Below are 14,655 nucleotides of genomic sequence, written 5' to 3'. Positions count from 1 at the left end.
CTAGTTTTGGAGTTTTCTCTCATTAGACTGAAACTCAACTTCATAGAAATCAACTATAGTTGCATAAACCACCGTGTGTGTGTGTGTGTGTGTGTGTGTGTGTGTGTGTGTGCGTGTATGTGTGTTTCTCAGAATGTGGAAACACCATGTGTGGCCATTGTCTGTTTAAGACCAGAATTAGCACATCAATGGGGAATGGAGGGTCTAATGTCCTGTCTGTAAGGAGAATGGGAAGCTCAGATCTCAGCTAAGGGTATGCCTCATATTTTAATGAGAGATGAATGGTGAGGCAAAACATAACCTCAGATTAACCAAGACCTATGAAGCAAAAATTAACCTCTCATTTTGATAAAATAGATTCACAACAGTTCCATCCTTGAAATGACCTGTTGAGACAAAAATAGAATTAGGATTTAAACTCTCTTTCAGTTTCCCCTCTATCTTGTTTATGAAACCCAAATTTCTAAATCTTCCGCAGTAATATTGCTTACCACCTCTGGATGAAACCTATTCCTGCCTGGTAAATTTGAGATGGTGAAATATAAGTGAATATATTTTCTTTTTGTCTTATTAGAGGGCAGAAGAAGCCAGAATCCTGAGGTAGGATAGGTTTTCCTATCATGATGTCATACTGAGACAATATGACAAACTTCTTCTGTCTCTCACTCTGACCCCTACCAAAAGACATAGGAAATCTGGATGAAATACAAACAAAATACAAAAGAGAGCTTGAAATAATGGAATGTACCTAGATGAAATTATGAAGGAGAATAGAAATAGGAATAAGAAACTCTCAAGTAACCCACATTCTATTAATAGACACAAGACAGGTATATGTACATCATTAATTGAGGGCAGTTAGAACGAAATAAACAACTTTCACAGAACAGTGAGCGGGGGGAGTTCAGCTTCAAGAAGGAGACCCTCTGTCTGGAAGAGGAGGAGGCAGGAAAATCATTAAGAAGAGTCACAGTTCTTGGGCTTTTAAAAGTGAGTAGGATTGAGAGACAAAGATTAGAGAAGATGTTGCAAGTGGAAAGATTTGAGAAATGTAGTAAGAGCATCATAAAGAGCCATAAGCTTTTGAACCAAGTAAATCCATTCCTTAGCTTCATCTAACTTGAGCAAAATGATTTCTAATTTGAAGATATTCATTCTATTATTATATATATTGTCCATATTGGGAGACCTTGTAAACATTTGAAATGTCCAATTTTAGGAATGTTTTTAGTAAATTATGGCCCATCAAATGTAATGCAACCTCTTATTTGTAATTACCAACAGAAAATTAAAAAAAAAATCCTAAGTACAAGTAGAATACAGAATAATAAGAACTTATGATCGCATTTCTTTAAAACCTTTCTTCTTGTAAAGGAGGGCGAGGCAGTAGCAGGCACAGAGAAAAACAGGATCTTACGATGGTGAAACTCCAGGTGTTTATGCTCTTAAAGTTCTTTACATTTTTTTTTAAAGATTTTACTTATTTATTTGAGAGAGAAAAAGAGCATATGAGCAGGGGCAGAGGAGAGGGAGAAGTCAACTCCTCTGCTGATCAGGGAACCTGATGTGGGGCCCGACTGGGATCGTGACCTGAATGGAAGGCAGATGCTTAACCAACTGAGCCACCCAGTTTCCCCAAGTCCTTTAATGTTTTAAATTGAGTTTGTAATAGTAAGTTTTAAAAAACGTGTTGGACAGAGAGGCAGGAAAGATGGAGCCCACTTAGGGAATGGCAGATGGCCGGGTTTGGCCCAGATAAAGCATGGGAAGTGACGAGAGAGAAGCGTAGACAGATACATTAAAGCCAATTGGTGGAGCCTTTTAAAGGGCACATTAGAGAATTTAAACTTTATTTGGTAAACAGTGAGTGGAGATCAAGAAAAGAAGTGAAAATGACAGAATACAGATTTTGCTCACAACAGCATGTAGTATGGGGAGAAGTAGGAAAGAATAGAGGGAAAGAAACCATATAGGAGCTATTGCAGTAGTCCATGTAGGAGACAGTGATGACTGAAATTGGATGATGGCAGCAGAAACAGAGAAAGAGAGAGAATATCAGACCCAAGAGACTTGGGAAAATCAAATAAAAACAATTTATCAACTCATTGAACATTGGAGGATGAGGGGGAGGAAGTGTTTAAAGATGAGTTTGAAATTCCATTCCTGGAAGCCTGGATTATTGTAGGGGTCAGAAGGTGAAGCTTCTGGGCAGAAAACGAGAAGTTCCCCTTTGGATGTGTGGCATGTAATATACTTGTAGGATGTCTGATGGGCAACAAAAAAACATTAAGTCTGCATTTCGGAGAGTAATCAGAGATAACAAGGTGGTTATGGAGTGGTTTTCTTATAAGGAATAGTTCAAGCCATGAGAGTGGTTACAATAATTTTAAGGATAATGGATAGAAAAATTTTTGAAAAGAAGAATCTGGGACAAAGCTATAGGAAGGGATGAGAAAGAATAAGAAGAGATAAGAACAACTAAGATAGAGCATTTCATTAAAGAGGGGATTCAACGAAGTTCAGGGTAATGGAAGCCAAAAGAGAGGGGTTTCAGAAAGGAGATCATTAGCAGTGTTTGGGGCTGCTGAGAAATCATGTGATGAGTTTAAGAAATCTTGGATTTGGAGATAAGGACTGGCCTGAAAGAGGTGTGTCCCTAAGGGAGGAGGAAGCCAGACTGGAAGGCCATGATAGGAGCGGCTGGGAGAGTTTAATGAGAAAGAGTAGGCAGGAAACACAGGAAACCTAAGAAGTTAAACATCTTAGAACAGAAATGGAATTTGAGGTTTTGGAAAGGTTTGGGGAACACTTCAGGATGAAAGATGCATTGAAAATAAGAAAACAAACAGATCTCTTCTGAAGGGAAGAGCGACTAAAAGAGATGGGTACCCCGGTGGTTCAATCAGTTACTGCCATTTACTGAGGGTGCAGGAGAGAAGAATGAGGTACCAAGTCCGCTGTAAGGCAGAGGGAGCGGAGGTCGACAGTACAGAAGACTGTCACCCAAACAACTCCTTAGTCTCATATTTATTGGAAAGTAGATAACAACCAACAAAGGAGCCAAACTAAGTTACACATTGACCACGAGTCTTGTAGATACATGAGAAGAAAGGCCAAATATGTCTGGTCACGTAGTATGTAACTTAGAGTTGAATGAGCCCATTCAAAGGGATGGTTTGATTAACTGCGGGTGATCTCTGGAGAAGGGGAGTTGACAGAGAAATGAAGCAGGCAGCGTTCTACCCTGAGCGGGCCGGGCGTTCCCAGCTGCTCAGCTTTAAGGACCCATATCATCCTCTCCCCCAGAGGCCTGTTGTTAGTACATGTTTTTCTTAAGGCTATATTTAAGCATGCTCAGTGACCAGTATAATATCTCATAGGTTATATTTTAAGCAGTATGTTGTTCTGAGGGATGGTTACAAGTGAAGGGTCTGCCTTGGGTTCAGGTCATGATCCCAGGGTCCTGCTCAGCAGGGTTATCTACTTCTTCTCCCACTGCCCCTCCTCCCACTCATGCACGTGCTCTCTCTCTCTCAAACAAATAAAATCTTAAAAAAAAAAAAAAAGAGTGGTTAAGAGAGAAAATGTGAGGTGGATAGAAGCTGCTGTAGAACGATTATTTAGTGGGAGTAGGAGGCAAGGTCACTTGCTGAGAAGAAGCCCATTTGGTGACCTAGAGAGAAAAATTTGCAACCGTCCCTATGGAAAGTAAAGAAAAAGCCCTCCCTATGGAAAGTAAAGATGGGGAAATGGTATTTTGAAGACAAAACTTTAAAGGTGGTGTTTCCTTCAACTTAGCTCTCAAGACTTGACACAATTCAGAATCCTCCTCCACATTCATTCTTATCAAATTGGCAAATCAGTCTCACCTTTTGATTTGGCTCATGTTTTCTTTACCTCTTATAGCCTTCTCATTTTCATCTACTCATTTTCCCACTTTTCATTCAGAGGAGATGAAATCCTGATTCTCTGTCAAAGCCTCTGTGGTGTTTCTACGCCACTCTTTTCTGAGACTTTCATGAGACTTTTGGTGTTTATGACAGAAAAAGTGAAATTTTCAGGAAAAACTGCCCTTTTATAGCTGTGTCCCATCAGTTAACAGGTATCGAGTATGGATTATGTTCCAGGCAACTGGGCCCATAGCAGGAAGTCAGAAAACTTGTTAAATTCCCCACCACTGTACTGTCTTGGGATGGAATGAAGACCAGTACAGGGAAAAGTCACCAGTCAAGGAGCTCCAGGAAGGCCTGCTGGACCTAACATCCTAGAAAGTGCTTCAAGGTGGGCTAATCTCAACCCTACGGTATCCAAGTTTTCTAGGCTAGGTGGACTGCATCATATAGGTCTGTTTTGCATTTAGGAAAACAAAAAAAGAATTCTGGCATCAAATTCATACAACCATTCCACTTAGGGGAAATGGTTGGCAGAGAAGAGAAAAAGCGATTGCAACATGTTATCAGGAAGCAGGGTTAGTGCCCAGGAAGGGGATTAGGTTAATACCAGTGCTTTATTTCCATTGTTAATCATTCACTAGGCCAATAAAAAGTTTCTGCCCATCCATTAGAACTTAGCCCATCTGTGACCAGCCAGCCACATGGCTGGAATTCAGGGACTTCTTGGTGGTGCAATGACTAGCTAACTTCAGGGTACTCGGGAAACTCTCATCTGGGGAAGAACTGAAACTATTACAGATCCAGGCAATTTTTTCCCCCCTTGAGAAACGACGATTGAGTCTTCTATTTCTTCCTCAGCTACCTGCCAGGTCAGTGGGTTATTTGGGGTACCTTGGGGGAAACGGCTGGTGGTTTGGCCCTTTAAGGAGGGCAAGAAAGACAAAACCCTGGGGGTATTTTCAGCAGAAATCTTTTCAGGAGTCCTGCATTAGGGTGTTGTATAATTTGAAAAGTATTTTTAGTCCTTCTAAGCCTCAATTATTTGTTATAAATGGGTGAATAATTATGCATACAAATAAACTGAAGCAGAAAGGAAGTAGAAGGTCACTCTTGTTATTGTATCTAAAAGTCGGGTGTGTTGGTTCAATGATTCCTTACCATCTCTCCGCACAGGGGAGTTGAGGCAGGAGGTAAATCAGAATGTCCAAAGGGGTTTGCAGAGGACCCGGTTTTTATAGTCTGCATCCTAAAAATTGATACAGGGCCCTTTGGAGATTTTATTAACCCCTTCCCATCTTCACCATCCACAGCAAAGATCTTTTTTTTTTTTTTAAGATTTTATTTATTTATTTGAGAGAGAGACAGTGAGAGAGAGCATGAGCGAGGAGAAGGTCAGAGGGAGAAGCAGACTCCCCGAGCAGCTGGGAGCATGAAGTGGGACTCGATCCCGGGACTCCGGGATCATGACCTGAGCTGAAGGCAGTTGTCCAACCAACTGAGCCACCCAGGTGTCCCAGCAAAGATCTTTTGATTTGATAATAAGAAGGATGTTGGTCAGCCTCCAGTTACTTTCTGAAGCTAGAAGCCTTGACTGTTCTCACCTCCTTTTTCTTCCCCACTTTTCTGAATCGGACAACACTGATTACCCTTCCTTCTGGAGATTTCCTTCTTCCTTGGTGGGGCAGGACACAGTACTATTGTTCTTATTTCAATTCCTCAGCCACTCTTAGCTGAGTCCTGTTCTATCCCTAAAACAGAGGAGTACAGAGAGAATGACAGAGCATCCAGAACGAGCAGAAGCATCAGGGAAAGTTTGAATTAAGTGTAGTGATACACTTGGATATAATATGAGTACACAAGGAAGACGCTGATAGATACAGAGATTTTAGGAAGGAGGTGCAAGTGTGGAAGCAAGTTCTTTCTGGAATCTGAAAGCGATGTGATTGAGTGTGTAGCTGCAAGAAAGGAGTTGAGACTGGAGAAGAATATCACCGTTTCAAGAGGCATGCAAGCAGAGTTTAGACAAAATAAATACATGGACTTAAAAAGTAATCTCTAATGGAAGGAGAAATCTGGGGGCTGAGAATTCTCCCAGCACCTCTCAAATTGTACTGCACTGTGCATGCCAACAGTATTTATGTTCAGAGACCCATCACCAGTTCAAGACCATAGCTCTTGAATTGATCTCACCTCTATAGGAATTTAAAAGGTGACAATGTCATTGAAATATGAGGGCATTTACTAGGGAAGTCTTAGTTTTTTAGTGGGCAGCTAATAGCATTCTAGATTTTATAGAAAGATGATCTAAGTTTACTATCATTATTTGAGAGAATGAGAACCTGAGGCCCAAGGAGCTCACATGTCTTCTTCAAGATCATAGGATTGGACTGTAGTGAAATGGGGCTCAAATTTGGGTCATCTTAATCCACAGGTCCTAGCTTCCATCCCCATCCTCTGTAGTCTGCTGAATCCTGTGAAGGTTCTGCTGGAGGACCACAAGGAGTAGTGATGGTGAACTTCAGATGCTCCCCAGGTCTCACTGAGCCACCACATAGCCTGAGAACTAGGGAGGGAAGTGGGATCACTGCATCATTTATCTCGTCTACATTAATGAAGCACTTCATAGACATTATTCCATTTGGTCCTCAGGAAGGCAGTTAGTCATTTGCACTCTGAAGATAAAACTATATTGAGTTTTACTTATTTCACATTTATTGGGTAACTGTTACACACCAGTTATAGTATCAGGTCAGCACTAGGAAGTTGAATAAACATCTTCTTTGTCTTCAAGGGTCCACAGTCTGTTTTAGGAGGCAAACATGAGCAGAAACAATACCATTACAATTAAGGCCTCAGCAAAATACTATGGGAGCTTAGAAGAGGCTGATATTTCTCAGTGGAGTTGGACAATTCTTCATTAAGGAGGTGATATTTGATCTGGACAGTGAATCAAGAGAAGGTTGGAGGTAAAAGCATCTGTCACAAGAGGTATTATATGCAAATTCTTGCAAGTGTTTTAAAAAAAATCCAGAATGGGGTACCTGGATGGCTCAGTTGGTTGTGTCTGCTTTCAGCTCAGGTCATGATCCCTGGGTCTTGGGCTCCCTGCTCTACAGGGAGTCTGCTTATCCCTCTTCCTCAGACTCTCCCCACCATTCTTGTGCATACTCTCACTTTCTCTCTCTCTGTCAAATAAATAAATCTTAAAAAAAAAAAAAATCCAGGATGTATTTTGAAAACCTCCATGAAGTTGAACTACAGTGTTTTAAGTGAGTAGAAGCAGAGGGAGGGTTGGGAGAGGTAAGGAAATCTAGCAAATTTGGAACCATTGGAATTTTTAAGTAAATTCCTTTTTAGGAATACGACAGTGTCATATTAGAAGTTGGCTTATGGATGTATAAAGGCGTTTTAGTACTCTAGGGTGGGTGAAGGGAATTATGAGAACATAAACCCAGACTATGGAAGTGAGATGGAGGAGAGAGAGACAGATTCCAGTGTTGCTGTGGCAATGTGACAGGACTCAGAGACTGAATATGGGAGGGGGCAAGAGAGAGGAGGCTAGGATGACTGATGTTTCTAGTCTGGAAGGCTGGATAGAGATGATTACGAGCTGAGACAAAAAACATAGAGGTCAAGGGTGCTGGAGCGAAGATAGTGGGTTTCATTTGGGATATGTTGGATTCAAGGTGCGTTGGAGATACAAAGGAAGCAGTTGGAAAACTGATCTGAACTTTGGGAACTATATCTTATACTTGAAAAAAAAAAAGGATTTTTGCTTAAATAAGAAATCTAACAATCGGTTGCCAGGGGCTTGAGGTTAGGGGAAATAGGGAGAGCTTGGTCAAAGTATATAAAATTTTATCTGTAAGATGAAGAAGTTCCAAGGATCTAATGTAGAACATGGTGACTATATTGGTAACACCGTACTGTATAATTAAAATTTGCTAAGAGAGTAGATAAGTCTTCACACCAAGAAGAAAAGGATAAATATTTGAGCTAATGATGTGTTCATCAACAAGATGGGTGGTGGGGGAGGGGGCAGTCCTTTCACAAAGAATACCTATGTAAATCACCATGATACACACTTTAAATATCTTGCAATTCAGTCACTTACACCTCGATAAAGCTGATATTAAATAAAAGAAAAAGAGTGTGCCTGGGTGGCTCTGTTGGTTAAACGACTGCCTTCAGCTCAGGTCATGATCACGGGATCCTGGGATCGAGTCCTGCATCAGGCTCCCTGCTCAGCGGGGAGCCTGCTTCTCCCTCTCCCTGTGCCCCTAACCCTATTTGTACTTGCCTTCTCACTTGTTCTCTGTCAGATAAATAAAAAAATAAAATCTTAAAAAGAAAAAAAAAAGAACGAAAAATAAATCTAACAGGGGTGGCTCAGTTCGTTAAGCATCCAACTTCTGATTTCTGCTCAGATCATGATCTCACCGTCATGGGATTGAGCCCTGAGTCGAATCTGCTTGAGTTTCTCTTTCTCCCTCTCCTTCTGCCCCATAAATAAATAAATAAACAATAAAGTATTTTTAAAAAGAGAGAGAAATCCAACAGAGTGAAAAGTTTGAGTTTCCTTTCAGGATTACAAATGAAAAGTATAAGAATTCATTTATGGATTTGCAAAGAAAACCCACAGGTATTTATCACACTCAAAATTAGAAATGTACGTTTTGTGTTATCCTGGGCAAAAACTAATTTGTGAAGATAACCTATTACAATTATAGATGTTTTCAGAGTTAAAGGTTTTGTTCAAGTGGCAAAGCAATGATCTCTAAAGTCCAGAAATAACATTTGCAAGGTCACCTTTAAGATTCAGATACCTGCCTTTGTGAAGCTATAGGGGAAGACAAAATAGTTTCTCCTTATTTTGCTGATATTTCTTTCCCTGATTTTTAGAAATATTCACAGTTTTAAGGCTCAGCACTGGAATTCCACTTGTTAGTGACCAGAGCAAGGAGGTCGGCTTAAGGACTCAAAATTTATGTATTGGACCGAAGAGGGCAGACTAAGATTTTTATTAGCAACTGAGTTTATGAAATGTGTAAGTTTTTATACACTTTATAAGAAGACAGTTGGACCCAAAGGTCTTTGAGTGATTAATGGGTAGAGGTCAAAGTCATGGGAGTAGGTAAGTTCCTCTTTGGAAGACAGGGAAAACCAGGGGAAGAAGATTGCCCAGGATAGGCCTTTGTGTGCCTCTGTTCGGGGTGTGGGTCTTACCATCACCAAAGTCCACAGTGAAGACCTAACCAATGGTTCCTGGTCCAAGTCCAGTGGTTGTTCCTCTGCCCTGGGTTTTAATTGAAGTACCTTGGTGTTGCAGCCAAATATCATTGTAATTATAAATCACCATTTTAATTTTATTTTTATTTATGAGAGAAAAAGAGGGAAAGCAGGGGAAGGAGCAGAAGGAGAGGGATAAACAGACCCTGCACTAAGTACAGAGCCCAGCTTGGGGCTTGATCCAAGGACCCTGAGATCTTGACCTGAGCCAAAAATCAAGAGTCAGACATTTCTGTACCCATCATTATTATGATGATGTTTTGACTCCAGGAATTCCCATCCTTTTTTCTCTGACATTTTTCTCAAATATTTTCTATGTGCCACTGTGCACCAAGCCCAGCTATCTCTCAGAAAGTCTGTGACACATGTATAGTTATCATTCCTTCTTTATAAAAATAGGAAATTGAAGCTTAGAGGAGTGGAGTATCCTGCCCCGGGGACACACAGTTCCCATCTGAGGGAGACAGGATTCAATCCACATAGCCTGGATCTGACTTCAGAGCCCATGCTCCGGGGTCTGGCAACATTCTGTCCTCCTGTGCTCCCTAGCACTGTGTCATGTGGCCCCAGAGTAAAGTTGAGTGATATGAATTCCTCAGCCCCGTGTAGGGTCTGTATATATGGTGACCTTTATCTCCTGTCCTAACCTATGGAAGGAGGAGACTAGTTTTTGTTCTTTCCTTCCCTCCTGACTGTCCTCTGTTGAATGGTTGAGAATATGATGACTTCAGGTTAAGGATAGGGAAGAGCCTAGAGTAAAATCACTAGGCTCTATTCTCCTTAAGAACTTTAAAATCAGTGAAAATCTGACCTTGACAAAACAAAGGCTCTAAGAGTAGATACGGATGTGGAGCAGTATTATTCCTCTTTAAAACATTTTATCACTAGATGCTTTTGAATGTAATGTCAACAAACATTTCTTGAGTGCTTTAACTGTGTGAGGTGCAGGGCCAGGTACCGGGTACCAGGTACCTGGTGGGGCAGAGGCAAGTAAGAACCCACCTCTGACTTTGAGGACCTTGAGGTCTAGTGTTGAAGACAGAGGTTAAATGTCAGTTTTAAGCCACAGCTGAATCAAAGTTAGAAACATCGAGCTGTAATTAGAATATGAAGACTGGCCTGGAGACAAGGAGGGAACGTCGGAGAAAGGACTGGCAGAACTAGTAGGACTCAAAGAGGGAAGAAGGATAAGAGGGCAAGTGATAATGGGCAGGGATGCATTATAGGAAAATGTTTGGGACCATCAGGGATCCAGATTGTTCGGGTCAGCCAAAGCATGGGGTCAACCAAGCACCAAATGACAGAAAAGCTCCTTGCTAGAAGCCAGTGAGGGAATGCCAATTCCTAAAGGATCAGTTTGCTGAAATCAATTTGCTAAGTTTGTCGAATGGTCAATTACTGAACAATGTTTTGAATATTCATTTTGAATATACTCAATGATTGTAAATGTCTTCTTTTTGAACACAGCTAATGAATATGTTCTTTGTAGCAGTATTTTAAGTATTTCTACTCAATTTCTTAAAAAGTCAAGATTTAATCTTATGGCTCTGTTTTTATATATATATATATACTCGGGAATATTTTCTGGAGTATATCCAATATACATATTTTTATTATGAACATAATAACTGCAACAATTCATATGGGGAATTTCTTTATACTATACTATCACTTTATACTATCCTATCAGTCTCCTGAGTTTTTGTAGTCAAATTCTATTTTGCCAATATATTGGTATTTTTATTTTACTTTATTTTATTTTTTAAAAATTAAAAACAATTTCCGGCTCATTTTTAAAATTTTTAAAAATACATATTGATTTTTTAGCCTTTTTCTTCAATTTCACTGAAATTGATGAAAAAAACTGATGCTATGAACTCATCAAAAATTAAAGAAACTCATTTCCATAGTTTTTACAGGTCATAACAGTTTTCACTGGAATGGAGAAATTTATTGTATTTTGCAAATTTCATGGATGATTTAGTGGATTGGTTTTCACTATGTGGAACTAACTTACTCCCACTAGTGTCCTGTCTCATCCAGATTGTCTGGGCAAGAGAAGAGTCTAGAGATCTGGAGTGGAAGGAGGGGCAAACAAAAAAAGAAAGTGGGTATGTAAGGGCCCCAGTGCTGGTCTCCTTCACGCATCTTTAGACCACCTCAGTGTATTCAGTACAAATTCTGTAAACAAACTTTAGTAAGCCAATGCATTTGGTAAGTGGATCATCTCGTTGAATTTATTATTTATTTATTTATTTATTTAGGCGGAATTGTCCTAGTGGCCCTGTCTGGAACTCAGGGGCCAAGCTATCTATCAGGTGGAATGGTCCACAACTGATGATGGGTGGAAGAATGGCTTCATCAGAACTGAGTTTTGGGAAGATAGGATCAAATGAGTCATTACTCAGTTAGGAAGTTAGGCCTCTCCATGTAGTGTGAAGGGTCATTATAAACTTGTCTCTTTCTGTAATGTGGGACAGAAACATCTTTGAGGTAAATATTGAGTGCACTACCAGATATGTGCATAGTACGAATTAAGAACACCTGGGGCATATAGAATCATCTGGATCTAACAGGTATCCGAACAAAAGATAAAACTCAGTATTTCTTTGGAGTTAACTTCATATATTCCTTTGAGGACAAGGACTATTTCTAATGTAAATTTAAGATTTAAGATATATTGTTTTCCCCAAAGCGAACAGTAGTGGTGGTGAAGAGAAAAGTGTTTTTCATTATTTTGCTTTAAAAAAGTCTTCAAATAGTCTGATCAAATATGAAAGTATAATTTGTCACATACATTTTTCTTTTTCTTTATACAGCTATATGTATATCTATACATATACATATAGATATACATATCTCTCCATAAACTATTCATTTAAAATTGCAAATTTCTTCATGCTTTATTGCCTCTGTTGACAATTGTCATGTGGAACTCTCAATACGACACAGATCTGACTCCTTTTCTCTATTTCATCATTTTCCTGCCTTTCAGTATAATTTTGTCTTACATTTGTTCCCTCTTCTTCAACTCCTTTGCCATTTCCGTGGTCAGACCATTTCTGTGGCTCACCTGGCCAACTGCAGTAGTCTTCTTCTTCAACCTTCCTGTTCCTTCTCTTTGTTTACTCAGTCTCTCAGGTACACACATGCCACAGTGATTTTTTTAAAAGCACAAGCACTAGGTGTTCAATGCAACTAAATCCTTGAATACTACTTCAAAAACTAATGACGTACTACTATATGTTGGTTAACTGGACATCATCATCATCATTATCATAATATATAAATAGAAATTAAAGCACAATAATGAATCACTCCTTAGCTTTAAAGTAAGAAAGGGGGAAACAAAATCCAAAATGAAAAACAGTGGTTCTTTATTCCCCAAAGAGCAGCGTCTATCAATTCCTATTTTTAGTATATGTGCTGCCGAAGCGAGCATCAGCATCTATCGATTCCTAAACCTGACCCTTATATCCCATTTGGACACTTCTATAAGCTGTCCCTTCTTAACAACCCCTTCCCCATCTCTCCTTTGAAAGGAGGCTAACACTCCCTGTGTCATGTTTTAACATTTGTGTGCATGTGCTTTCTTCTACTGTAGGTCATAATTTCCTTGAAGATGTGGACCGCATAGTACTTACTGTAGTGCTTTATGATGACTAGGAATTTAATGACTGCTTATTAAGTTGAAGTCTTTTGCAGAAAAAAAATGTGGGAGAATTATCAGGGCATGCACTCCAGAGCTCTAAATGGGATCCTTCATAGAAAAGAGAAAATGGCAGCCCAGCCCTTCGTTAGGCTGTGGAAAGCCCCTGATCCAACTTTATTCCAAATGATCTTGGTTGCTGCTCTAATGGCTCCTGTTCTTGGTAAGTACTAGAGAAGTAAGTTCAGATTGGTGACAGACATTTAAGATCATCCACTCATTCTCTCTTAACACCAACAGATGATTCAACTTTTAGCAGAAAGCCACTTTCAGCAACAAGAGTTGGTTTGATCAGGAATTTGGAATTCAGAATTAAAGGGGATTTGGAATTATTTGGGATTTAGGGGGAATTGGTTTTATTCATAGAAGAGACAGTTTTCTACCCACCTCCCCCTAGCATTTCTTCTCCAGGAATTTTCCAAAACAGTTGGTCTCCCAACCATGATTTGAAACAAATTGGTGTGATCTATTAGCCCGACTGAACAATTTTCACTGCCTCTGGATCTATCCAGAATAGAGAGGAGAAATAAGTAAAGACTTCTCCTAGGGTTCCTGAAAGGCAAATCTCCGATTTAATTCTTGCAAGGAAAGCAGGATTAACATTTTTATGTTTCAAGGACTCCATGCTTCTTCGTTTGCATCATTCAAAATCCAACATGTACATAAAGGTGCAAATTAAGAATGTGATTCTTACCCACCTCTCAGCCACCTGGTTTTCCTTCCCTGAGATAAGCAATTTAATATAATGGTATTATTCAGGAAAGACTGTTTCTGTTGAGGAAATTTGTAGGAATTGTTGACTTTGCTCAGATATCACTGAGTCAGCAGATATGAGGACTCTGAAAGAAGTATGAAATCACATCTACCATCTTTTAGATAAATTATCTCATAAATACTAGAGAAGGGATGAAAAATTTCTGCCTTTTATCATTATCATTAATCAGCAAATGTGTATTACTGATCACTCACTAGATTCGTTGAACTATGAGGACAATAAGAGTTATTATTTTTCTTGATTGGAAAAGAAAAGAATGGTCCTTTATCTAAAAATCATACTACTGAAACATTAAGATGCTGTGTTTTGAGCTCTAACTTCTTCGTTATTTTGGTGACCAGGAGGTTGTGATAGCCCACCGAATTTAGTCTTTGCTTCTCTAACAACTGTGGTGAATGAGACATACTTCAAAAGTGGAACTGTCCTGAGATACACCTGCCGTCCTGGCTATGGCAGGGTTAATACTCTAAACCCGACTATTACCTGTCGGCATGACAAATGGGACTACTACGAATTCTGTGTCAGTAAGTATGAACATTTATTTTTCTTATTTACGCTTTTCACTTCTTTACAAAGATGTCTCAGGAATTAAATTTTCTCAATGCAAATGAGAATCTTTGGTCACTAAGAAACCATCCAGTTGTCAAGTCACTCATTTCAATGTACATACATGTGCTACTTTTAGAAAAGCACAAATAAAGAAACAAATAAAACATAAATTATGAACTGCCCAGTTGCAGTGAAAAAGAAGCTTATCCTTTACACTGTAATTCGCTTAACACTTCTTTCCAAAGTGAACTACAAATTCAATTTTAATATTTTGAAAAAGACCCATTCTTTACAAAGTTATAAAAAGTTTGGTGGCTACAGAGAGGTAATGTGGTTTCCAAAGAAACCTCAACCAAAGTATCCGCTGTGTTTGGAAGAAGGTTATATGATTCACTTATAGTGGAGAGTAAATCCTGTAATGTTCTTACAATAGTAAGGGT

The 14,655-nt window shown here is 39.4% G+C and overlaps 1 protein-coding gene across 1 annotated transcript in view; it reads left to right on the top strand.

Annotated features, from left to right (window-relative positions):
* The first annotated feature begins 4,555 nt into the window (after positions 1–4,555).
* Positions 4,556–14,655, top strand: part of LOC309849959 (C4b-binding protein alpha chain-like) — a 56,696-nt gene continuing 46,596 nt past the window's right edge. Inside the window, exons 1-3 of the mRNA XM_082703052.1 lie at positions 4,556–4,762; positions 12,888–13,054; positions 14,008–14,190. Of these exons, the coding sequence (XP_082559178.1) occupies positions 12,895–13,054; positions 14,008–14,190 (343 nt within the window). The 5' untranslated portion in view covers positions 4,556–4,762; positions 12,888–12,894. The remainder of the gene's footprint in view (positions 4,763–12,887; positions 13,055–14,007; positions 14,191–14,655) is intronic.

The sequence above is a fragment of the Mustela nivalis genome (assembly GCF_964662115.1).
Source record: "Mustela nivalis genome assembly, chromosome: 16".
Classification (NCBI taxonomy): domain Eukaryota; kingdom Metazoa; phylum Chordata; class Mammalia; order Carnivora; family Mustelidae; genus Mustela; species Mustela nivalis.
This window is presented reverse-complemented; position numbering and strand designations above follow the sequence as displayed.